The following is a 27,899-nucleotide window of genomic DNA, read 5'->3' as shown; positions in this document are numbered from 1 at the left end:
CTTGGCTGGTATGTTTAAAACTCGACACCTCCCCATTCATTCAAAACCAAACAATTCAATCTCTGCATTTAACCCCACTGGCGCCAATGTATTCATATTAAAAATCCATCTGGTTTCTGCTTTCGACATTGTTTTAATGTAATCCGCTCCCCTCTTATCACCTTTTACTATTTCCAATCCACTGAATTTTGTCCCTTCAACATGTTTGTTTGTAATGTCTTGACAAGGAATGACTCCCATACAGGTGAAACTCAAAAAATTAGAATATCGTGCAACGTTCATTTATTTCAGTAATGCAACTTAAAGGGTGAAACTAACATATGAGACTCATCACATGCAGAGCGAGATATTTCAGGCCTTTATTTGTTATAATTTGGATGATTACAGTTTACAGCTTATGAAACCTCAAAGTCACAATTTTGAGGTCCCCTTTGCTCAGGGGGTATGGATTAATTAGCTGACTAGAGTGTGACACTTTGAGCCTAGAATATGGAACCTTATCACAACATTCTGAAAAAAAAATACTTTTGCACAATATTCTAATTTTTCGAGTTTCACCTATATTTTCTACTAATGTTATTGATGTGTTCCCCTATTCTCTTACTTAATGTTCTTTTTGTACGCCCTATGTATACTTTACAACTATGGGCATGTAAGTGCATAAATCACACCTCGATTTTTTCAGGTAGTATGGTCTTTTATATTATGTGTGAACGAGCCATCTGCGCTTTTTGCTTGTAACTGTTCCTTATCTTCTGCCTATTTTTAACTTTTTATATGCCGCACATCTTCCACATGGGAAGAAACCTTTCCATAATTGTAGCTGCTACAATGTTACCTATATTCATCACCTTCCTGTATACAAACTTAGGGACATGCAGGATATGCTCACCTATTATTTTATCCTCCTTTAGAATATCCCAATGTTTTTTAATGATTTTTTTAAACTGTTTGGTTTGACTATTGTACCGTGTAATGATAGGTGGTTTTCTACTTCTAATACTATCCTATGCGGGATATGCTCACCTATTATTTTATCCTCCTTTAGAATATCCCAATGTTTTTTTAAAGATTTTTTTTAAAACTGTTTGGTTTGACTATTGTGCTTTTCTACGTCAAACCAAACAGTTGTACTCTTGTTCAGTAAACTTTTCCTAGTCAATTCACCCACTGCTATTGTCTGTTCATTCAATTTACTTTCATCATACCCTTTTGATTCAAACTTCTGTTGTAATTCTCTCGCCTCTTTTTCATAATCCTCAATTTTTGTACAGTTTCTTTTAATCCTCATGAATTGACTTTTTGGTATATTCTCTAACCATTGGGAAAGATGACAACTCTAGATATGAAACGGTTAGTATCCATCGGTTTATTAAAAGTTTTAGTATATATTTTAGTATCCTGAATATAAATGGTTAAATCTAAAAAGTTGACCTCACTCCTGCTGTGCGTAGGTGTGAATTCCAGATAAAACTAATTTTTATTTATATCATTCAAAAATTGTGTCAATTCAATTCATCTGCCCCCCCCTCTTCAAATTTTAAAAAATTGTAAAATAAATAAAACTCATTCCCCTATGAATGCTATGTGATCCCCAGGCATGTCTCCCATTTTGTTTAAAAATAATAATGCAGCCTTACATCCTTTCTTATTCTTTATCACCGTTGTACAGTGGTTTTACATTGTGTACCAATGATATAGTGCGTCCATTCCACTTCGTTTGATATTTGCAATATATGTGTGTTGTCCTTTAAATATGTTGGTAATTTTTGGGCACAGGGTTGTAAATGTAGGTCTACATAAAGCGACAGATTGCTAGTTAGGCACTCTACGCCTCATACAATAGGTCTACCTGGGGGGTGGGTATCATTTTTGTGAATTTTTTGTAGGTGTCGAGTTTTAAACATACCAGCCAAGGAAGGGTTCAATGGGAAAGAGGCTTATATAAGAACCACCTAGGAGAGTCAAGCCATAGCCATGATGAAGGATAGCGGTCTATCCGAAACACGTTGGATGCTTTTTTGATCCTCTTAGGCATTTGTAGTTTGGAAAGTGACGTCACAAGCCGCTACATGTGAACGGAATTTTTGTTTTTGGCATACGTACGGAGCAGAGCCGCCAGCCGGGGCATGCTCCTTTATGCCGTAGAAGAGTACCTCAATCCCACCCTTCAAGAAAAACACCGACACGGAGGACACTTCAGACACGTGTATCAAGGCTGCAGCAGAGTATAGCAAGGTAAAAATATTATCCTTGTAAGAAGCTGGGCATTTACACGAGTATATCCACAGTATGGAGGTGTAAGAGAGGGGGGGAGAGTACATGGTGCGGGACCTTACATATCATATTGCAGGTTTTTTTTTCAAAATAGTTGCAAATTTATTTTTTATAGATTTTTTTATGAACACTACACGCCGATGTAAGAGAAGCAATAGAGTTCCAACTATATAAGCTAACAAAGGCCATTACGTTTATCCACAGAAAAAGAACAATTGACAGTAAAAGAACCTCATGAAAGTTCTGCAAATTAACCCTAGCACAGGCCCAAATTCTATCAATACTGGCAATTATGTGCACTAACTAAAAAGATTTCAGGGGTTACCAGTGATTGTATTGAGTGTATATAAGTGTGCATTAGAGATAGCTGTCAGTCACTGATAACACCTGCTCTCTGTACAGTGGCTGTTACCAGGAAGTGGAAAAAGCAGATATATAAATGTATAAACTACAGGTTTTACTAAATCTTTTCTCAGAAAACTATATATCAAGCTGGTCAGCTTCTCCTGCTCTATAACATGTTAATTTCAGATTGCCTTGCATTTTGTGGTGGCCAAATGCAGAGCCAGAGGGTATTCTAATCATGTAAGTTCCCTAGATAGTCAACCCAGCTTAAAAAATACCTTATAGCCAAGGGATAGTAGGTGTATGTCAGATGGGATTATCGAAGAGAGGGGAAGTAGGATTGTCAAGTCGGGAGAACAGGGAGGGTGCCTTTTTCACATTCAGGCCTTTTTGAAGGTGCAACCAGGTTGGGGAGTAAGGTGAATAAAGGCCAAACAAGTCACCCAGACCCATGAGAGGGGAAAGGCGTGACATATGAGGAAGACTTGACCAATGATTTCCAAACTGGTAGGGGTGCTCTAGTGAGGACATTAAGAAAGGTTTAGAGGTTTTTTGCGTCAACAAAAAGGCCTGAGTGAGGGAAAATCCAGCAACTGCTTTTTCAAAATGAACATATAATTTAGGAGAGGCAAATTTATGCCAATCTATAATCCCAGAAAGTTGAACTGACAACACTTCAATATCAGTAAGACCTATGCTTTCCACCATTTTACCTTTGGTTACATTTGTATGTGCGATTCTATGACCAGAGTTCCACCAGAGGTACAGTATTTGAGTAGCCTCCTACATAGTCCAGAAAGAAAAGTGTGGGAAAGGTGTATGGGCATTGTTTGGAAGAAGTATAAGATCTTTGGTACAATCACCATTTTAAGAAGATTAGCCTGCCCTACCCAAGATACATACAGAAGTTTCCAGCTGTTCGTAACATTTATGATCTGTGTCACCATAGGAAAGCAATTTAATGAAAACCATGTCCCTTGGGGATGCCGATACTTGAAGGCCTTAATATTTAACGGAGGATGATGACCAGGAAAAGGAGCTCTAGATTTAGAGCAAATTGGAGCAAAACAGTTGACTGAATTTTTACTTTGCAGGGAGAAGTTGCTTCTCATTACAAGCAGCTCTCTCTGCACTCACGGTGGTGTCTGAGCGCTGCTCCGGCACAACTGTATTATCTTTTTCCTCCTGCCCGAGTACAACACTGAATAATTGGTAGTGGAGTTATACATATACTAACCGAGCTGAGGTGTGATGATGGTTTGGTTCCTTGGTGCATCAATAAAAGACTTCAGAACAAATGTCTCCACATTTTTTAGAATGGTTGTAGTAGTTTTACCAGTATTTGGGCTGTCAGGAGTTGACAAGGTATGGTACTCTTCGAGTATGTCACTGAGTATTTTTGTGCCATTTTCAAGTTGATTCTCAGCTTCCTATGAACAATGGAATGAAGAACAAAAAAACAACTCAAATCAACTCAAGAGGAACTAGTGAGTTCAAAAACAAAGAAGGGGTAAAGACCTGAGGGTTATGGGTCCTTATACTCATCTATAAGGGTTCAGGAGAAACTAAATATCAGGTCTTCCTATCCCTGAATCGAGAGGAACATTGGAAAGAAGCAACCCTTAGGAGGCAAATCCTTCTGTATATACTTACAAAAAGGACATGATTTTAATGATCATAATACTACAGTCTGACTCAAATATTAGAACAAGGATCAGAATCAAGTAGAATTAAGATAAAAAATATATACATAGTTGCCAACAGTCCCAAATTTGTAGGGATGGTCCTTAATTTTCATAAACAGACTTGGCAAATTCAGTCTTATCCCAGGATAAAAAAAATCTGTGGGGATTATATAACCCCTGCACATCAGTTGAGATTGGGGGCACTCCTGGGATGGGGTTTACATGCCCCAAATTTACTAGCTATAATGTTGGTAAATATGTATATATTATACTGAAAATATTCAGCCAATGGTAGATGCCAGTGCTTAGGAAAGGGCATAACAAAGGCCTACAGGGCAAAATCTGTAACAGGGCCACCACCTACTATATACCAGTTATTATTCTAATGTCTTCGTATGTGGCGGGGGATAATTGCGTGAATTTTCGGGAAACAGATTACAAAATTATGTGTGCGTGTGTTTCCCATGGAGGTCAGGCTGAAGGGAATATATGAAGGGGTTTGGAGGGAGAACTAACAAAATAACATCATACAAAAGCATGGGTAGATGATAGACGGGATGAATAACGTGGTCCACAACCAATTCACCTTACTTGGAGTGCTGCATCATCTGCTGTTCATAGATAGACAAATATGCAGTGCCACCACTGCTACGGCAGTGGTGTACTGCTTAAAGGGTTAAAAATGCGTATTATGCATTTTCTGTTTGTGACCTGCACAAGGAGTTAACAGGCCATAGTTATCATTGCTAGGTGGGGCTGTTTCGCCCTCCCCATGGGATGGAGTAAGTTGGTTGGGGGTGGGGCAGTGGGGTGTGTGGAAGCAGGGAGCAGCCTTGGGAAGCAGCCAGAGGAGCAGAGAATATGGGGAGAAAGCTATAAAACCAGTTTATGAGAGAAGAGCAAAAGTGATTATTGTAGAAGCTACCAGTGTTGAGAGTGCAAAATTGTGACACAGCTGATTTATCCAGAAGACAAAAGGCTTCAGCAGCCTGGACATACTATAGAGGCAGACTGGAGATCTGCTAAGGCCCACATCCAGCAGGGGACATTGTGGATCCACTTTTGGGCATAGAGAAAAAGTGAGATACAGAAGAAAGCTTCAAGTAAAGCGTGCACTCCTATTTCTGGATACTAAAGCTAGAGAGAAAAGTGCAGTGTGAGGAAGATAGCTTTAGAGAAAGACCTTGGCCTATTAACTACCTTTACAGCTGTGAGAATTGTAAGATTTGTAACACTGTAAAACTGTGGAAGATTGGCCAGTCCATGCCAAGTCTGAGCTGTAACTGATGTGCCCGAACTTTACTTGCAATTAAAGAACCGTTCATTTGTTAAACCTCATCATTGCCTTACACTTCAACTGTACCTTGCACATCAGAATTCAACACCGTCAAGGGCACCACAAACCACTTTGAGGCAGGAGAAACCCAAACCCAGGGATTGCCCCAAAAGGGTAGAAAAGATGCATTTTTACCAGCACTGCACGGCCCAGGGGAGCGTCAGAGGGACTACTAGCAACATTATTGCTGCAAACACTCCTATCCTCCCCTCTCTTCTTGGCTCTCTCAAGATAGATAGACAGACAGACAGATAGAGCTGTATAACTAGGTGCTATCATTCCAGGACTTTCAGGTTGGTGTCCTATTGAAATATAGTATGTAATGAAAAAGTGTACAGTGCTTTACTGGCTCATGTCTTTCTCTGCGCCCCAAAAGGAAGGGATGAAACTTCACATGAGTGAATAGTATCTATGATACCTCAGGCGGCACTTGGCCCCCTCCGGTCAAACTTTCATTTCCTTTCCATTGGAAGAAGGACTCCTTGTGATACTTGGGTGTGGAGCTTACCCCCCATTACACAGACCTCTACTCTTCCATGACCTCCTTTCTATATCATCCACTACTCCTAGCGAGTCTCACCACTTCAGTAACGAGACTGTGGTTTCAGCACAGCGTCTTTCACTATGTGGACATTGTAGACCCATTCACTAGGGACCTATTACCTTTTTCCAGCTATTCAGAACAAATATAGCCTTCCCTCTTCGACCAATTACTTCTACATTCAGATTAGACACTTTGCCAAATCTATCTTCTTGAGGTTCAATGTCTCCCTCCCGATGGCATTTGAAGGCGTTTGTAGAAAAGGGGTGCATATGAAGGGGCTAATATCTGAGCTATACTCCATTTTGCTGACCCCCTTCCCGGAACAGATTCATAGACACTCTTACATGGTCCGATGGGAGGAATACTTAGGGACAGCTCTACTAGACACACTGTGGTACCTTATATGGAGGAGAGCAGCGAAATCCTCAATATCAGTTCTCTGCCAAGAGAACAATATAAGATCCTGATGTACTGGTACCATACTCCTGATCTCCTCCATAGATTGAACCTGGTAGTTGCGAAGGTCTGTTGGAGATGTGGGACACCTGGGGGTACGCTACATCACATTTTCTGGGACTGCCCCTAATACGCACCTTCTGGACCAGAGTCAACACTCTTTTGAGAGATATATCTTTGGCTGCAGTATACCACCTGACCCCATATCTTTCCTACTTAATATCACACCAGCACATATAAGGAAACATCCACTTAAACTGTTAATACAAGTATTGACTGCAGCCCGCTGCATTATTGCCCGCTTCTGGAAACGATCTCACCCCCCAAAAGTCTCCGGCCTATATGCCAGAGTGATGGAAATCCGGACCCTGGAATACACGACTTCAATGTTCCAGGACAAAATAGATCTATTTCATGCTATTTGGGATGTTTTGGACAATTATTGGGCTTCTAGGCAACCCTGAGATGAGCCCAAGAGAATAATGTAATCCCCCCTCCCTCCTCCCCTCCCCTTGATGTGTCATTGTATTGTCTAAGTCTTTCTTTACTCTGTTGTTACAGTGTTGTTCAAATAGGCTTCAGCATAGATCACACCCACCCTAATAGATTTATGTAGCTACTTCCTCAGAAACGTTCTTTATACGGTGGGAAGCCATTGATAATTGTCTTTTTTTACTTTTCATTTTTTTTCAAATATCTATTCTTTTCAAAGAAATGAGTACAGCAAGACGCTGGATTTTCATGTAACCTTTATTGTTTTTTGTCTGATTTACATTGCACGTAACACGTGATATTATAGTATATGTTCCTTTGTTGAATATGTTGTGCATTCTGCCTTTTTTACTTTACCTTGTACAATTGTGCATACAGTTGAAACAGATTTGTATTGTTGTATTTCAATAAAAATAGAATAATACAAAAAAAAAGAATAGTATCTACTGTATGTATTGCCACAAGACGAGGAGGATCAGAGCGGAGGGTGGGAGTGGTAGTGGCTCTAGCTGCAACAGTTATTCACATAAATCACAGTGGCAGTCCTAAACTCTCCCTAGTGCCTGGCAGTGACGGGAGGGAATACCGTTTTTTCCCTGGGGGCACACAGTAATGTTGGGGCCCTTGACTTATAGTAGTTGTGTGACCTTGGTGCTATGACTTTTGTAGGGGTGCAAGGCAGGAGATGTAGGTACTGTGGCTGGTGAATGGTACTGGAAACAGAGTAATTAAACAAGTCTCTCTTTACTAAAGTGCAAAATGGGAGTTGTACATTCAACGGTATCAAAACATAGTTCTAACAATTGACAGCGCAAATCTTTCTCAATAGCAATGTATGGATATGAGCAATTATGGGGGTTTTAGTACTCCTCTCTTTCTGTTAAATCTAAGGCTGGCAATATTATTCTTGCAAAACTTGTCTCTAATTCCCAGGCTGAGGGGTACAAGATTAAGGCAATATCCCTCTCACTGCAGTAAAGTCTCTATCAGGCTTATACAGTGAATACCTTACTGACTGACTACAATACTTGGCCATGCAAATTCTGGACCTTCTAGTTCTTTCTCTGTCCAGAGTACTGTAGCAATGGGTTAATGCAAATATCTCAGAGATATTGATTCCCTGGGACTCAGGCCTAGTTTTTCCAAGAAGTGAACACAAGTAGCTCCTCTCTCTTCCTCTGCTAGCACTAGCGTGAACTAGGGGCGGACCTAAATCCATCTCCTAACCTACTCCAAGGGCAAAGTCAGGATTGTTAACCCTGACTGATCCATACAAAACTATATTGGTAAAATCGAATACATCAAATAACATTACGAAGAACCAAATAACATCTGGGGCACTGCAGATAGACAGACAGACATATGCAAACCGGATTCCAAAAAAGTTGGGACACTATACAAATCGTGAATAAAAACTGAATGCAATGATGTGGAGATGGCAAAGTCAATATTTTATTTGTAATAGAATGTAGATGACAGATCAAACGTTTAATCTGAGTAAATGTATCATTTTAAAGGAAAAATACCTTGATTCAAAATTTCACGATGTCAACAAATCCCCAAAAAGTTGGGACATGTTAATTTGAGCATAACGAAGAGCTGGAAGACCAATTAACACTAATTAGGTCAATTGGCAACATGATTGGGTATAAAAAGAGCTTCTCAGAGTGGCAGTGTCTCTCAGAAGCCAAGATGGGTAGAGGATCACCAATTCCCACAATGTTGCACAGAAAGATAGTGGAGCAATATCAGAAAGGTGTTACCCAGCGAAAAATTGCAAAGACTTTGCATCTATCATCATCAACTGTGCATAACATCATCCGAAGATTCAGAGAATCTGGAACAATCTCTGTGCGTTAGGGTCAAGGCCGTAAAACCATACTGGATGCCCGTGATCTCCGGGCCCTTAAACGACACTGCACCACAAACAGGAATGCTACTGTAAAGGAAATCACAGAATGGGCTCAGGAATACTTCCAGAAACCATTGTCAGTGAACACAATCCACCGTGCCATCTGCCGTTGCCAGCTGAAACTCTACAGTGCAAAGAAGAAGCCATTTCTAAGCAAGATCCACAAGCTCAGGCATTTTCACTGGGCCAGGGATCATTTAAAATGGAGTGCGGCAAAATGGAAGTTCTTTTTGGAAATCTGGGACACCATGTCATCCGGACCAAAGAGGACAAGGACAACCCAAGTTGTTATCAACGCTCAGTTCAGAAGCCTGCATCTCTAATGGTATGGGGTTGCATAAGTGCGTGTGGCATGGGCAGCTTGCATGTCTGGAAAGGCACCATCAATGCAGAAAAATATATTCAGGTTCTAGAACAACATATGCTCCCATCCAGACGTCATCTCTTTCAGGGAAGACCCTGCATTTTTCAACAAGATAATGCCAGACCACATTCTGCATCAATCACAACATCATGGCTGCGTAGGAGAAGGATCCGGGTACTGAAATGGCCAGTCTGCAGTCCAGATCTTTCACCTATAGAGAACATTTGGCGCATCATAAAGAGGAAGGTGCAACAAAGAAGGCCCAAGACGATTGAACAGTTAGAGGCCTGTATTAGACAAGAATGGGAGAGCATTCCTATTTCTAAACTTGAGAAACTGGTCTCCTCGGTCCCCAGACGTCTGTTGAGTGTTGTAATAAGAAGGGGAGATGCCACACAGTGGTGAAAATGGCCTTGTCCCAACTTTTTGGGGATTTGTTGACACCATGAAATTCAGATTCAACATATTTTTCCCTTAAAATGGTACATTTTCTCAGTTTAAACTTTTGTTCCGTGATTTATTTTCTATTCTGAATAAAATATTAGAAGTTGGCGCCTCCACATCATTGCATTCAGTTTTTATTCACGATTTGTATAGTTTCCCAACTTTTTTGGAATCCGGTTTGTAGATAGATACTGTCATAGCAAATTATAATCAGCATAGAGGAAAATAATATCAGGTGCAGATCCAATCTGTACAGGCCAGACCTCCAGTTTGTAATATAATCAAATATGCAGCAGCACTCCAAAGTTTGTGACATATGTAAAATGTGTTTACTCAGGTGTTCAATGCTATGTTTTAGCCTGCCATCTTTCTCAAGCTTGAGAAAAGAGAAAAAAAAGGGGGAAAGTCTGCCAATAATATATCGCCAGGTAACCTTCCAAAACAACAAACAATACCACTAACACAAAATATCATAAAAATATATACTTTACTGATGCATACTGAAATAATTAAAAACGATACTTAAAAATTGAGTGGACAAGTATAAAAGGAGCAGTGGTAGTTAAATATGTGTCGACATAGAGGTATAATTTCTTCTGAGGTACTTACCTTGGTGGTTAATTTGACATTTGAATGGCAGGAAACATTTAAATTGGCAATTGTGGCCCGCAGCACAGAGCAGACAGTATTCTGCAAGTTTAGAGATTAAAATTAAAAGAAAGATCTTACAGGTGCAATAGTATTGATACCGATATTCTGCTGTTAGAAGCTTTCAGTCTATTGGGACCATTATCGAGCCAATTATCGGGAATGAAATTTGTTATTGTGAATTCATAGTTTATGCTGACACGTGTAAACCATCATTTATGGCCAGAAGATTGTACTGGGTGAACAGCGATCCATAAATACAGAGATCAATGAATCTGTATGGGACGGGCAATTGCAGTAGTGATGACCTTTATCTAATGACCTTTATCAGGGGATCTGTAATCCATGCGCCTGGGAGAGATGGGATGTGTGAGAAGAGGTCCAGACCTCACTGGAACCCAGTGGTCTCATCAGTTCATCTGCAGGGGTGCCAGAAGTTGGAGCCCTGCCGATCTGATATTTATGAGCTGAGGATATGTTATCAATATCTAAATCTCAAAAAGACTCCTTAATTTTTACTAGTCTGAGGTTAAGATATTGTCAAAAGGAATATGTTGAATTACAGTGGCCGTGATTTTTGCATGTAAATGCAGCTCTTACCTCTACTGATGAGCAGGCAATTATCAGGAAGGAATAGGTTCTTCCCAATAACTGCCGGCTTAGTCGATGTGTATAAATGCGCCATAAGCCTTAGAGAAAACTCATTCTGTTGCAGATTTTAAGAATGGATTTCTTCACTTTCAGTGTAGTAATTTTGCTTCATTTTTGCCACAGATTTGTGTGAGCGAGATGTGGACTTTATGTGGCGGTAACCATATGGGGTCACAGATAACAACAAAATCTAGACTGTACTTTTTCAAGCCACCAGTCACAAAATAGAGAAACCACTAATGACCAAGATGAGGAGTTGAGTTCTAACCATTTAAATGGGGTTTTCAGAGATTGTGATACTGATGGCCTGTCATCAGGATAGATCATTAGTATCAGATTGGTGGGGGTCCATCTCCTATCACCCCCACCAATCAGTTGCTTGTGGAGTGTGAGCGCCATGACCTCCTTGCAGCTTAACAAACACAGTGCTGCCTATTGGATAGTGGCTATGCTTGATGTCACAGCTCAGTCCCATTCAGTTGAATGAGGCTGAGTTGCGCCTAGGCCGCATAACCAATGAACATGACGTCACCGGCCTAAGAAGAGGTCCAATTCTTTGGTTATTGAGATCTGCACACCTTTTTGAAGGTGGGTGCTCACAGAGTGAGGAGTCAATGTGTGAGAGAAAGTCTATGGCACATTAATTTTGACTGATATTAAAGTGTGGTTTTATTCATTCTTTTTGAACACTTTGTGTCACATTACATCCAATATTATTTTAAGGCATAGCATGCGATATGTACAGTGGTCCTGACGTTTCGGTCACTAATGACCTTTATCAGGGGATCTGTAATCCATGCGCCTGGGAGAGATGGGATGTGTGAGAAGAGGTCCAGACCTCACTGGAACCCAGTGGTCTCATCAGTTCATCTGCTGGGGTGCCAGAAGTTGGAGCCCTGCCGATCTGATATTTATGAGCTGAGGATATGTTATCAATATCTAAATCTCAAAAAGACTCCTTAATTTTTACTAGTCTGAGGTTAAGATATTGTCAAAAGGAATATGTTGAATTAGTGCTAGGAAACCTACCTGGTGCTGTCCTCTGCTAGAGCTCTGAGGCTCGCTTGTATTAGGGTTCTGAAATTGTGCATCTAATGAGAAAAAAGTCAGAGTATGTTAACCTGAACATTTACAGTGAAAAATACAGGGGTTGTCCAGAATTATAAGAAAATAGCTGTTTTCTTAACAGCACCACACCTGTCCACAGGTTGTGTATGTTATTGCAGCTCAGTCTTACCTTATTCACTTCAATGGAACCAAGTTACCATACTATGCTGTAGAAAAATATCACTTATCATTGTGGTTTTGCATTTCACCCATAAAAAATATTAGCTTCCGGAATTTTTTTGATAACTTGTCCAGAAAAAATGAGTAATCGGGTTGGCTGGGATGTGCAAGAGAAATTCTGTAAAGGATTATGAGAGCAGGAGGAGAGCACAGAAGATCTTGCAGGGAAGGAAGACTAGGTCACAGAAGAGCCCAAGCCTCCAAACACCCATAAAGTACATAACAGAAAATATTTCTGAGGAATTTCCATAAAGTCACCCCTATGCCTCACCTATTGCTACTCCTAATGACATATGCTGTAACCTTACCTTTATTGATAGGCAAGTATGAAATGTTATTGTAGTCTTTACAATTAGGCAGTGATTCAAGGCAACTATACTGCGCAGTATTTTCATATATAAGTTGATCTAAACATATAACACCTCTAATAATTCTGTATATATATAAAAAAAAGAGAACAGGCAAGAGAAGAGGGTTTGTACATGGAAATAGTCTGTGAAGTTAACATGTTTATGGCTCCTGGACTTTATAGCCAAGGCTAGGTTTAAACAGCCTCCGGATCCCAGTCATACCAGTGTAACAGATGGTGCTTTTGTCTTAATTTCTTCACACCACAGTGGGCATTGTAGACAAGCTTTAGTGAGAAATGCACCCCCTAGGCTAAACGGGGACGCTAAATATTACTATATTTGAAAGTGCATTTCTGCAAGGAGCTCCTGTGGAAGGAGGTTGTCCGATTCAAAATATTTTACTCTCTGTTTTCATTTACTTATGTATTTTATTCATTAAACTACCAATTTACTGATTTGCTCCCCAAAACCACATTTTTTCCCTTTTTTTCTTCGTTTAACTGAATACAACATGGATCTAGAGAGAATAGTTCCCTCATAAATCTAGATCTTGAATTCATTTTAATGTCCTCTTGGAAGTTTAGATAGAACAGAAAATAAAAATAGGATAGAAATTATTTCCGAACATGTGAAAACTTAGGTTTGATAGAATTTTATCAAGGAACTGGGTTGCATTGTTGAAGACTGTCTGAGGCTCCCCCAAAACCATAGCAGGATAGAAAGTAGAAAGATGCAAAGTCCAAAAAAAGGACTAAAAATCTTATGTAAGACGAACATCGATGAACAAGCGAAGATGATCATGGCATGGGTTGAAGTCATGGATATTCAAACAACACAAATAAAAACTAGGGTAATTAAACACAATCTAAAAGAAAATGGTTTGGAAGATAAAAAATGAAGGGAAGACAAGAAATATAAGAGCCCTTCTACACCAGCATAAAGCTTCATTCACACGTCAGTGTTTTGGTCAGTGATTTCCATACACGATTTTTAGCCAAAACCAGGATTGGAGCCTCCACAGAGATAAGGTATAAGGAAAGATCTGCAACTGTTCTGGGTTTAGAGCCGCACCTGGTTTGGGCTCAAAATCACTGATGGAAATCACTGACCAAAACACTGACGTGTGAGCAAGTGAGCAAATTATCCTACGAACCCTTCTGTCTGATGATGACCTGTGTAATGGCAATAACCCTGTTTGTTGGGTGATTGTATCTTTCATATGGCACTAAAAATGGTTGTTTATTGGCAGCGCATCGGCTTTTTGTAAGGAAGGGATGTGTTGCCTACAATATATAAAGTAAATGGGGTATGAATGATCATAATAGTCATTGTTCGTCCCCATTTCACTTTACATCAGAACAAGTGAAAGGCCCTGTAAATGATGATCAACATTTATAACATCAATCAGCTGCTCAATTATTGTCTGACATAGGCTTGTGTAAGAGGATCCTAATGTACTCACCGTCACATGTGTCGGAAATGTATGAGAATCCGATGCCACAAATACAATGATACGATCCCAGTGTGTTGTTGCAGATTAAGTTAGAACCACAGATACCTGGAACGTCTGCGCATTCATCTATATCTGTAGAAGAGGAGGACACAAACCAGGATCACACTTGTAAATTATCGCTCTAGAACTGATAATAAACTGATAAGGGTGGGTTCGCACTAGCGTTACGGTATTCCATTATAGGTTCCGTTTATAACGGAATGCCCAGATGGAATGCAAAATGGAAGCCTTTAAGAGGCATTCCGCTTTGATCCATCACAAAAAAAGTCTATGGACAAGCATAATGGATCCGTTATGCGATGGAAACAATGTCCTGTCGACAGGACCCAGCTTAAGTAAAAGATTGTCTGCGTCAGACCCCAAAACCACAGCAGAACATTGTAATCGAGATGGATGCAGGGTTTACAAAAGTCCAAAAATCCTATGTAAGATGACATTAATACAGATGGTCATCGCATGGTTTGAAGGAGTTTTCTGAGTCTATGAAAATTTGAAAAAGAAATCACTGCAGTTGCTTATTGTATAATCGGCTAAAGCTAAATGAGCACCTTGATGCATGTTTTCACAAGACTTCAGTGAATTACTTCGGGATTTGATGTTTAAACTTTAAAACCATTTTAAAACATGGATCCGAAGTCGGTACTGGTACTTTGGATCCATGTTTTAAAATGGTTTTAAAGTTTAAAAATCAAATCCCGAAGTTATTCACCAAAGTCTTGTGAGACTTCAGTAATAACTCACTTTGCCTCGCCGTACCCCATACATTTTAATGCTGTACTGAAACGGGTCTCTCCGTGCAGCATTAGAATAAAGTTTGCAACTAATCGACTTCGGATCTAACATCTGACGCTTGATTCGCTCAACCCTAATGATCATAATAATGACCGTTCGTCGCCCTTTCAGTTTGCATCTGGCCAGGTAACGGCCCTGCATATGAGCACAGGTCAACATGTACATATATTATCGATTTGCCCTTGTTTTTTTGCCCGAGACATAGGTCCCTGTAAGAGGACCCTAACATTGTACTCACCTTTACATGTGTCAGAAATGTTTGTGAATCCTTTGTTACAAAAACACACATACGATCCCAGTATGTTGTTGCAGATCGAGTTAGAACCACAGATACCTGGAACGTCTGCGCATTCATCTATATCTGTAGAAGAAGAGGACACAAACCAGGATCACACTTGAAAACTATTGCTCTAGAACTGATAATAACGCACTAGCGTTACGGTATTCCGTTAAAGATTCCGTTTATAACGGAATGCCCAGATGGAATGCAAAATGGAAGCCTTTAAGAGGCATTCCGCTTTGATCTGTCACAAAAAAAGTCTATGGACAAGCATAATGGATCCGTCTGGTTTCCGTTATGCAGGAAACAATGTCCAGTCGACAGGACCCAGCTTAAGTAAAAGATTGTCTGCGTCAGACCCCAAAACCACAGCAGAACATTGTAATTGAGATGGATGCAGAGTTTACAAAAGTCCAAAAATCCTATGTAAGATGACATTAATACAGATGGTCATCGCATGGTTTGAAGGAGTTTTCTGAGTCTATGAAAATTTAAAAAAGAAATCACTGCAGTTGATTATTATATAACGACTAAAGCTAAATAAAACATGGATCCGAAGTCGGTACTGGTACTTTGGATCCATGTTTTAAAATGGTTTTACATTTTAAAAATCAAATCCCGAAAGTTATTCACCAAAGTCTTGTGAGACTTCAGTAATAAATATGAAAAGAAGGGGAGCAGTAACAATTTAAAACTTAACTTTTACTATGTCTATTCTCCCAGGGTGGGGAGTAAAAGACCCCTTACACACAAAAAAATGCACAAACAGACAGACATAACCCCTAAGAGGGGGGGGGGGGGTTGGTTTTGCGCAGCGTGGGTAGTGCTGCACACCAACACAGGTATCGCCCTTCCCAGGCCTATGGAAGTTGTCACAAAAGACCTATGATGGAAGGACCACGTGATCCCTAGTGTCTGAATCCCTTAGAGTAGTCAAAGGATCATTCTTACCAGTTTTTAAGAGGGCCTCACTTAGTAACCGCGTGTTTATGGGTTAAAACAGGAGGTGGTCACATGTAGCAGGTAGGTACTTCGTCCGATGTTCGTGGGGGACAAAGAAGGACATCAGAGGTATCCATACAGTCCGGTATTAGAGTGGCCTCAGAGAAGAAACTCACCCTAGTACCTCCCTGCTTGACCTATCCGGCCCTAGTGACCTAACACGGGGTCCGTGCCCCGCAAGGGGTGGCCCCGTCCGGAACCTTGCCCTGATGCGAAAGCCCTAAGTGACCCTAACAAAGGGTGACTAGGAGCAAATTCTCTATCTCAAGGCAGGTAGAGATATAATTGACTTCAATTGTATATATCTCATAAATCATTAGGATTGAAAAAAATATTGCGCACAAATTGCTGCGCGTGTCTAGTGATATGTGAGCGTGACCCGACACGTTTCTTTAGTATAACATATCTTGACTTAAATCCACTTTCTTAAAGGGTTTCTACCACTTCGGTGTCACATATTTGGCTGTCAGACACTAGCGATCCGCTAGTGTCTGCTCTGGCCAACCATCCTAATATAATTGCTTTTGGGGCGGTGGGTTGGCTAAAAAACCTACTTTTATTAATATGCTAATGAGCCTCTAGGTGCTATGGGGGCGTCATTAGCACCTAGAGGCTCCGTCTACCTTCAGAAACTGCCGCCGCCCAGCGCGTCCCTCCAGCCCGCCCATCTCCTCCTGAATGCGATCCTCCTTGTGAGCGCCTGTATTCGGCGCATGCGCAGTAAATGTCTGACAGCTTCCCTGCTCAGACATCTCCACTGCGCCTGTTCCTCGGAGCACTATGGCGTCATCGCGCAGGCGCAGTGGAGATGTCTGAGCAAGGAAGCGGTCAGACATTCACTGCGCATGCGCAGAATACATACGATCGCATTCAGGAGGAGATGGGCGGGCTGGAGGGACGCGCTGGGCGGCGGGAGTTTCTGAAGGTAGACGGAGCCTCTAGGTGCTAATGACGCCCCCATAGCACCTAGAGGCTCATTAGCATATTAATAAAAGTAGTTTTTTTAGCCAAACCACCACCCCAAAAGCAATTATATTAGGATGGTTGGCCAGAGCAGACACTAGCGGATCGCTAGTGTCTGACAGCTAAATATGTGACACCTAAGTGGTAGAAACCCTTTAAGGCTAAGACCCCATAAATCGTCAGGGGACACGGGGCTTAGTGTTGTGGCTCCTGTCAGTCTAGTTATTGCCACTGTATCAGGTATACCAGTGTAGCAAGTATGTGGGGGGTATTTAATCAAAGAATTCCCTCCACTTTAATAAAGACTATTGACAGAGTGAGGCATGTGGAATACCTATAGAGACACATAGAAAAAAGGCAGTATAAATACATGACTACATCTAAGTGCCCATGCTGCCCACCTTATGTTAGGTGTGAGCTTGTACTCACATTACTGCTGGAGCGGTGTCAGGAAAGTCCAGAAGCGGTGGCATACAGGTTTGTTATGCCGTCCATCACACAAGGTGTACGCCTGGCCAATATGCCTTGGCGCGCTGTATTTAAATGGAGAAGGTGGAGAGACGCCGGTCCGTGCGCATGCGCCCCGCATGACGCCGACCCACGTGACCGGACCAAATCACATGATTCAGCCAAACGGGGGTACGGCGCCGCCACAGGGCGCATGCGCCGTCGGACGCAACGATGTCGGGTAAGGCCGAGGGGGGAGGCAACTGTTACGACGCGGCCGCATCGTCATGCCTACAGCGCTGTCCAAGGGGCGCGACTCAGAGAAAGGGGGGGAGTGGAGGAAATCACCAGACCGCCCCATTAAGATGCGTCCCGGCAGTATAATCTGCTGATAGAGGGGGTGGAGCTACACAAGGGGAGTGAGAGTCAAAACCCAATAGCTACAACACTACTATTCCCAGAATGGGGAAAGATTAACCCCTCACTAGTTGGACAGAGTGGGACATTTTGATAGGTTAAAGTGCTAACCAGCCTGGAGGGGGGAAAAGGGAGAGCAGGCAATTAGCGAGGAAGGCATTGTAAAGTATCCTGTAGCTAAATAATGCACATAGAGAAACATTATGGATGGCAATATAGGTAACCAGTACAGTGATTAAATATAATATATAGGGAGGGGGGGTTCAGATATAGCAGCCAAAATGTAATTGTTCATTCAGGCCGTGAGGGTGGGACGTATCAAGTTTGAAGATCCACCAGCATTCACGCTGGAGGATCCGCCTGTCCCAGTCACCCCCTCGAACCGGTTTGTTCACTCTTTCGATTCCCATAAATTTGATGGCTGATGTGCGGCCTCCGTGCAGCAAAAGAACATGCCTGGCTACCGGCGTGTCCCTTCCATTGCAGATATCCCCCAAGTGTTCGCTCATCCTTTTGCGGAGTTCCCTCCGGGTTTTGCCCACATAACGTAAGCCGCATTCGCAGCTAAGTAGGTATATCACCCCTACGCTGTGGCAGTTAATAAACTGCTTGATCGTGTGGGTTTTATCCGGGGGGTTCGCCGCAAAGGATTTGCCCTTTATCAGCCATTCACAAAAGCTACAGTGGCCGCATTTATAGCAACCTACGGTATCCCTGTCCAGCCAAGTCCTTTGGTTGACAGTGGGGCTGAAATGGCTGTGTACTAATCTATCCCTCAAATTGGTGCCTCTTCTAAAAGTAACCGAGGGGTGCGGGCTCAGAACTTCGGCTAAGTCGGGATCCATCAAAAGGGTCTCCCAGTTACGGCCAAGGATTCCTTTTACTTGGGTTGCGGCTGAATCAAAGGTGCCTATTATCCTTATTGTTTTTCTTGCGTCTAGGTTGGACTGTGTAATGGGATATAAGAGAGTGGTCCTACTGCGTCCCAGGGCCTTTTGATATGCTTGTCTCAATATTCTATCTGGGTAGCCGCGTTCACAGAACCTAGTTCTCATGGTAGACGCCTGCTGTTTGAATTCACCCAGTTCAGAGCAATTGCGTCTAAGGCGAATATATTGTCCGAAGGGGATTCCACGTTTGAGTGGGACAGGGTGACAACTGTCCCATCTTAAAAGTGAGTTGGTTGCCGTGGGTTTCCGGTATATAGTTGTCCTCAGCCCGCCCACATCATCCCTTGAGATAGTGATGTCTAAGAATGGAAGGTCGTCCCTCGTGATGGAAGAGGTAAACTTCAGTCCAGTAGAGTTAATGTTTAACTCTTGGACGAAGCCATTAAACTGCCCTTCGGTCCCACTCCACAGGAACGGCTGTGTAGCGAGACCAAAGGGCAACGTGTTCCGTGAACTCACTGGGTGTGTCCCCAAACACCAATGTCTCCTCCCACCAGCCCAGGAGCAGGTTGGCATACGAGGGTGCACAAGAACTGCCCATAGCCGTGCCCCTGAGCTGGTGGTACATACGGCCATCAAATAGAAAGAAGTTCCTGGTGAGGATAAATTGCAGAAGCTCCAGGACAAAATCACTATGTGCCATATGCTGGCACCCTCTTGCTCTTAAAAAGTGTGCGACTGCCCCCAAACCCTTGTCATGGGGGATTGAGGAATATAGTGCCTCGACGTCAATTGACACCAAGAGCTACTCGTGTTCAATGCAGATGTGTTCAAGTTTGGTTAGGAGGTCCCCAGTGTCTCTTATATAGGAGGGCAATGCTTGCACAAATGGGCTAAGAAGACGGTCGACATAAATGCCCGCATTTTGTGACAGACTGCCCACCCCTGACACAATGGGGCGTCCCCTCATAGGTGTTGTGTCCTTGTGGACTTTGGGAAGACAGTAAAATTTTGCTGTCACCGGGTGGGGGGGATATAAGATTTCAAACTCCTCTCCATTGATGAGTTGCGCAGTCTTGGCACTAGCAAGTATTGCACATAATTCTCCCTGGAAACTCAACGTAGAGTTGTTCTGCAGGGTTTCGTAACCCTCTTTATCATTCAAAATGGCCAGACACATTGATTTGTATACTGGGGTGTCCATAAGGACAATGTTACCTCCCTTGTCAGATGGCTTTATGACTATATTTTTATCACCCCCAAGTGATTTAATGATGTCCATTTCTTCTTTGCTACAGTTAAACCAAATGGCAGTCGATTCAAGAGAGCAAAGTTCGGCTACAGTTTGCTTAATGAAGACATCTATACAAGAGACTTCACCTACTGGGGGCATTTTTGTGCTATTCTTCTTGAGGTTTGTGAAGGGACCTCTCCCCTCCACATTGGCGGGTACTGTGTCCAAATTGTATAGCAAATGGACATCGTCAAGGATCTCCACCGGGATGCCCAGATCTCAACTCTACTTGTGGTCTTTGAGTCTAAAGTGCTTGTGCCATTTGAGCTTCCGGGCAAACAGGTGGAGATCCTTGACGCAACGGAAAACGTCATACTTTTGCGTAGGAACAAAGGAGAGCCCCTTTTTCAAGGGACGAGAGGATAAATTAATAACCAATCTGTCGTCCTCTGGTTTTACGCATTTTGTAGCGTGGGGTTCCGGTTGCGCAGCGGGTAGTGTGTCCCTTGTTCTAAAAAAGAGGAAGAGGAAGAGGGTTGCGTGGAGGAGGGCGGCTGGGTAGAGGGGGGACATTGTGGCTGATTTGCGAATTGACCTGTATTGTATCTACCACCTCCCCGTTTCATGCCTCTGTAGCCAACTCTGCCGCGACCTCTGTTTCTAGGGTATCTATCCCTGTCGGAATCCGAGACCTCTGTGTCAGTGGGGGGCGTGTCAGGATTCGTGAGAAACAGGTACACCTTGTTATCTCTAAAGTCCTGAAGGTCCCTGGTAAACTGCTTGTGCTTGCGCTCCTTTAGATGGTACTAGTAGCGCTCTATGGTATTCTGCAGTTGGCTCTCCTTGATGCTAAATTCTGTGTCTGAATGAAATTTCTTGACAATTTCAATTTGTTCTGCTAGATTTTTATCCAGCCGTGCAAGTATGACCCTTTCCTCATCTACAAGAAGTTGCATAAACTTCAGGGAGCTGCTGGTTGCCTCCTTTTCCCACTTCACCAGGAGTTCTGGATTCCTGATGCGATTCGCTGGTGCAAGGGAAATACGGAGACCCCGGGGCACTATTCCTTGTTTTATATAGTGTTCCAACCCCTGCAACTCCCACCAGGAACTAATATGTTTCTTATAGATGCGAGTGAGTTCTGAAAAAGCCCCGTTAAGTGTGGGGGTATATTTCTTTTAGGTGAAGGATTGGTCTGAAAATATTGTCTTTGCCTCAGTTAGCCATGTCTCCCTGTCCAGGCCGGCTGTAAGAAAACCCGCCATGTTCCTAGAGACGAATCGTAGAAAAAATGTGGTGTCCTCCCAGGATATTTGGCTGCGGAGGCAGTTCACCTGGGTACCGCTCAGGGAAATAAGAAATATGAAAAGAAAGGGAGCAGTAACAATTTAAAACTTAACTTTTACTATGTCTATTCTCCCAGGGTGGGGAGTAAAAGACCCCTTACACACAAAAAAATGCACAAACAGACAGACATAACCCCTAAGAGGGGGGGGGGGGGGGTTGGATTTGAGCAGCGTGGGTAGTGCTGCACACTAACACAGGTATCGCCCTTCCCAGGCCTATGGAAGTTGTCACAAAAGACCTATGATGGAAGGACCACGTGTCTAGTGATATGTGAGCATGTCCCGACGCGTTTCTTTAGTATAACATTTCTTGACTTAAATCCACTTTCTTAAGGCTAAGACCCCATAAATCGTCAGGGGACACGGGGCTTAGTGTTGTGGCTCCTGTCAGTCTAGTTATTGCCACTGTATCAGGTATACCAGTGTAGCAAGTATGTGGGGGGTATTTAATCAAAGAATTCCCTCCACTTTAATAAAGACTATTGACAGAGTGAGGCATGTGGAATACCTATAGAGACACATAGAAAAAAGGCAGTATAAATACATGACTACATCTAAGTGCCCATGCTGCCCACCTTATGTTAGGTGTGAGCTTGTACTCACATTACTGCTGGAGCGGTGTCAGGAAAGTCCAGAAGCGGTGGCATACAGGTTTGTTATGCCGTCCATCACACAAGGTGTACGCCTGGCCAATATGCCTTGGCGCGCTGTATTTAAATGCGCCCCGCATGACGCCGACCCACGTGACCGGACCAAATCACATGATTCGGCCAAACGGGGGTACGGCGCCGCCACAGGGCGCATGCGTCGTCGGACGCAGCGATGTCGGGTAAGGCCAACTTCAGTAATAACTCATTTCGCCCTGGCGTATCCCATACATTTTAATGCTGTACTGAAACGGGTCTCTCCGTGCAGCATTAGAATAAAGTTTGCAACTAATCGACTTCGGATCTAACATCTGACACTTGATTTTCTCAACCCTAATGATCATAATAAGGACCGTTCGTCCCCCGTTCAGTTTTCATCTGGCCAGGTAACGGCCCTGCATATGAGCACAGGTCAACATGTACATATATTATCGATTTGCCCTTGTTTTTTTTGCCCGAGACATAGGTCCCTGTAAGAGGACCCTAACATTGTACTCACCTTTACATGTGTCAGAAATGTTTGCGAATCCTTTGTTACAAAAACACACATACGATCCCAGTATGTTGTTGCAGATCGAGTTAGAACCACAGATACCTGGAACGTCTGCGCATTCATCTATATCTATAGAAGAAGAGGACACAAACCAGGATCACACTTGAAAACTATTGCTCTAGAACTGATAATAACGCACTAGCGTTACGGTATTCCGTTAAAGATTCCGTTTATAACGGAATGCCCAGATGGAATGCAAAATGGAAGCCTTTAAGAGGCATTCTGCTTTGATCCGTCACAAAAAAAGTCTATGGACAAGCATAATGGATCCCTCTGGTTTCCGATATGCAGGAAACAATGTCCAGTCGACAGGACCCAGCTTAAGTAAAAGATTGTCTGCGTCAGACCCCAAAACCACAGCAGAACATTGTAATTGAGATGGATGCAGAGTTTACAAAAGTCCAAAAATCCTATGTAAGATGACATTAATACATTAATCGACTAAATGAGCACCTTGATGCATGTTTTCACAAGACTTCAGTTAATGCTGTACTGAAACGGGTCTCTCCGTGCAGCATTAGAATAAAGTTTGGAACTAATTGACTTCGGATCTAAGATCCGACGCTCGATTCGCTCAAAACTAATAATCATAATAATGACCGTTCTTCCCCCTTTCAGTTTTCATCTGGCCAGGTAACGGCCCTGCATATGAGCACAGGTCAACATGTACATATATTATCGATTTTCCCTTGTTTTTTTGCCCGAGACATAGGTCCCTGTAAGAGGACCCTAACATTGTACTCACCTTTACATGTGTCAGAAATGTATGTGAATCCTTTGTTACAAAAACACACATACGATCCCAGTATGTTGTTGCAGATCGAGTTAGAACCACAGATACCTGGAACCTCTGAGCATTCATCTATATCTGTAGAAGAAGAGGACACAAACCAGGATCACACTTAGAAATTATCACTCTGGAACTGATTGCAAAACTGGTAATAAACCGACATCAGGTGCCAAAAGTGCGCAACGTTTTCACCCCTCTGTCCGGCTAGGGAGAAAATTAACTGTTTGGACCTCAAGCATGTAACTGTATTATGGCTTTGTTTAGTACAGACCTGTAAAATGTCTTACGTTGTGATCATTCAGCCCTCTACTGTACCTTTTTGTGATCAATTTTTATACAGAAGCTGGGAAACAGTACCTTTTCCACAGTCTTTTAGTTGGACAATACCGGCACACACTGGTAGAGATACAGTTTCCTTGTCCAGGATTTATTCACCACAACCGACAAATTATACAGGCTTGCTTCAGCAAAAAGTTCATGAAACATAAATGTCCTTACATTCAGGTATCCACAAGGTGTGACACTGGTTTCTCACTCACTTTAGGCTCAGCTGGAGCTTCCACTTGGCACAGTGGTCTTCTCAGCGGGTTTTATTTTCAGACCAGCACACACACACTGCTCAGTGGAAGTTTGCCTTTTCTATTTAGTATGGCACCTGGTTGAGGCAGCGAACACCCGGGATGGAGTATGGGAGTTACTTACCCACCCAAGCTCTTCAGTCACTCCTAAATCCTGGACCCAAACTCCAGCTCTAACCAACAGACTCAGTGACTTAGCATGACTGGTCACTAGATGCTTCCAGGACTTCAGCAGAAGCCTCAGTAATACATACTTGCCATCAATGACCTTACCCCTTAAATCTTTACAAAGCGTACAAAGATTTCTGTCACATTGTATGAGTCTGACAAAAATTAAATCGTGTGATATTCCATTGGAGTTCACGTGTACAGACTTATCTTCTCCTGCAGGTATTGCTCAGAAGGAACTTGTATGATGAGGCTGTATGGCTCCAAGTCAGGGTTCGTGAATAGAAGTGAGTGAATCGATTGGTCAATTTGATTAGGGAGTGAATTGATTTTACCCGATGCAAAAGAGCTTCAATTGGCCTGAAAATTTGTGTTTGACACAAAAATTTGGATTTAGATTCAATTAGAATTTTTACAAAATTTCGATTTAATTAGATTTATTTGCAATCAATTCAGTCATCTTTACTCATAAACCCTTATTTGTGATGTCATCCTAAAAGGGTATGTTCACATACAGCAGATTTGTTGCATACATTTCTGCAGCTGTTCCATAGTGATGAGCAGCAGGGGCAATATTTGAATTTGCTATATTTTGCGACTATTTGGTAGAATTTGTGAATTTGAGATTATTTTCTTTACCGCAAAAAATCGGCAATGTAATATTCGCGTAATGCGTGTGAAATACAGGCATGGGTAAATATAGCTACATTTTTCAAGCTGAGTCTCTCCTGAGACTGGAGAAAATGGTTGGCACGGCAGAACATTACAATAGCTTTATATGCAGATAGAGTGCTCCAATATATTCGCAATTGCGAAATCGGCACTAATGATGCAAATATTTTGGCGCATTATGTGCAACTTCACATTTTAACAAGTCTGACTACTTAAAGAGGACCTTTCACCTGGAAAAACATTGTGAACTAAGTATCCTGACATATCCAGCGGCGCCCAGGGATCTCACTGCACTTACTATTATCCCTGGGCGCCGCTCCGTTCTCCCGTTATGTCCTCCGGTATCTTCGCTTAGTAGGTTATAGTAGGCAGAGACTTAGGACTCTTGGTTATAGTAGGCAGTGTCTGCCCTTGTTCTGCTGGGCATCTCCTCCTCCTAGGTTTTTTTCTCCCAGGCTGTGAGCTGTGCGCTGCGATTGGCCAACGCTACAGCCTAGGAGGAGGAGACGCCCAGCAGAACAAGGGCAGACTCCGCCTACTATAACCAAGAGTCCTAAGTCTCTGCCTACTATAACCTACTAAGCGAAGATACCGGAGGACATAACGGGAGAACGGAGCGGCGCCCAGGGATAATAGTAAGTGCAGTGAGATCCCTAGGCGCCGCTGTATATGTCAGGATACTTAGTTCACAATGTTTTTCCAGGTGAAAGGTCCTCTTTATTAGTGATTGGTGCACTAAGTATTGTTGCGAACTTGTGACATCACAGCACTATGTATGTAGCATGTATGTATGGACAGCAGAATCAGCTGCACTATATCACTATCTAACCTACACTAACTATCTCCCACTAACTAATTAACTATCTAATGTAATGACAAAGCAAAGCATAGAGCACAGCAATAACACTGTTGTCTCTTTCAGATCTGCTAAATACTACATACAAGGGCTGCCGGGGAGGTTCCTATATAGTAAGGGGTGGGCAACTTTCCTATTGGTTGCTAGGGATGTTGCTAAGCTCAGACAAAGACATTGCATCCTTCTCATTGGCCCACAAGCAAGAAGGGAGGTTACTGATGGAAAAGAAAAATCCAGAATATTTGAAATTTTGAATATAAATAACTGTATTCTAAATATTCGCGAATTCTCGAAGTGCGGCTATTCACGATTAATATTTGCTATCCGAATATTCGCGCCCAACACTACTGTTCCATTCATCTGATAGGGATTTGTAGAAATCCATGTACATGTTGTAGATAATGGAACTGAGATGTTTTGTTTCTGTACAGCTCTACACCAATCAGCTTTAGCTCCTAGTCCATAGCCAGCCATGTAGCCGCCTGGAAATGCTGCCACTATGGTCTAGCAACAGGGTTTACGGGGGCCAAACTGAAACCAAAATGCCAATGAAATCAGTGATGGAGCGACTTCTATACTTCTATAACCATGCTGGTGCGTTCAATTAGATGCACGTTGCATGTGTGTTGTACATAGAAGCTTACACAGGATGTTGTCAAGGGGGATTCATGGACTTGAATACTGTATGTAGGAGGTACTTGATTAAGAAACACTGAAAGCTCCCTACTGTATACATATAAAATGCTTCACTGTGGTAACGTAAAGTACTAAAGAAATGTAATTAAAACCAATATATATTCCTTAACTATTTATGCCAAACAGTATGGAAACAATACCTTCATAGGAAGCAATACTTTAAAATGGTCTGCTTATTTTCTAAGCTTTATTCACATACATAGCTCAAACAGGGGCCACATGCTACACCCCCCCCCCCCAGCCTAAACCTCAAAACAAGTTCAAACCCTCTACATAAATGTTCATACCTCAGACTACATTAATAAATTACCTAGACTCTAGACTAGAACCCTAAATTAATCAGATCCCAGAACAGATCGCTAAATTAATCAAACCCCACACCAGACCCATCGAGTAATCCAGACTCAAGATCAGACTTTTAAATAATTAAGACTCATGACCAGACCTCTAAATGAATCAGACCCTAGATCAGAACCCTAAATTAATCAGACCCCAGACCAGAACCCTAAATTAATCAGACCCCAGACCAGAGCTCTAAATTAATCAGGCAACACACAAGAACCCTAAATTAATAAAACCCCATACCAGACCCATCAATTAATCCAGACTCTAGATCAAACTTTTAAATAATTAAGACTCTTGACCAGACGTCTAAATTAATCAGACCATAGACTAGAAGTCTTAATTATTCAGACCCCAGACCAGACCTCTAAATTAATCAGACGCCAGACCAGAAGCATAAATTAATCAGACCCCAGACCAGAACCCTAAATTAATCAAACCCCACACCAGACCCATCGATTAATCCAAACTCCAGATCAGACTTCTAAATAATTAAGACTTCAGACTAGATCTCTATATTAACACTTTAGGCCAGAGGAAGAACATTTTCAAATTCCTCTCTTCTGCATTGAGTGCCACCACACATTGCCAGGACACTGCATGCACCGCTGCACACTATGTCCTGGTGCTAGAAGTTGTCAAGATGCAGTGTGGCACCTGGAGCAGTAGAGGAGCAGTAAGCAAAGAGTTGGATGTTAAGCAAACAACCATACTTGTAACTCTCTGGCTTTCCTGCACCAAGGTAGTGGTTTTAAACATGTAACCATCCCTAGCCCCTGTTGTTAGATGTGGATTTTATCCTTTGCAATCTTTCAGAGAGTACAGAAGAGAACATCTTTGTGTCCTGTATCACGTCTTGCTGTTCTGCACTAGGTATAACAATGTTAATTACCCAATAGCCCCCCTAAGAGCAAGAAACTTG

General features: G+C 42.3%; 1 protein-coding gene across 2 annotated transcripts in view; it reads right to left on the bottom strand.

The window, feature by feature from the left end:
* The window catches only part of LOC122929443 (adhesion G protein-coupled receptor E3-like), a 174,870-nt gene that overhangs the window by 43,817 nt on the left and 103,154 nt on the right, over positions 1-27,899 (bottom strand). The window contains exons 8-14 of one of the 2 annotated variants that reach the window (XM_044283007.1): positions 23,621-23,743; positions 22,822-22,944; positions 15,335-15,457; positions 14,254-14,376; positions 12,184-12,245; positions 10,465-10,545; positions 3,860-4,052 (exon numbers count right to left, since the gene is read on the bottom strand). In XM_044283007.1, coding sequence (XP_044138942.1) covers positions 3,860-4,052; positions 10,465-10,545; positions 12,184-12,245; positions 14,254-14,376; positions 15,335-15,457; positions 22,822-22,944; positions 23,621-23,743 — 828 coding nt within the window. The remainder of the gene's footprint in view (positions 1-3,859; positions 4,053-10,464; positions 10,546-12,183; positions 12,246-14,253; positions 14,377-15,334; positions 15,458-22,821; positions 22,945-23,620; positions 23,744-27,899) is intronic. The other variant, XM_044283008.1, reaches the window with a different exon arrangement.

Source organism: Bufo gargarizans, chromosome 2 (genome assembly GCF_014858855.1).
Source record: "Bufo gargarizans isolate SCDJY-AF-19 chromosome 2, ASM1485885v1, whole genome shotgun sequence".
In the NCBI taxonomy this organism is placed as follows: domain Eukaryota; kingdom Metazoa; phylum Chordata; class Amphibia; order Anura; family Bufonidae; genus Bufo; species Bufo gargarizans.
Note: the sequence above shows the minus strand (reverse complement) of the source record. Positions and strands in the feature narration are given on the sequence as shown.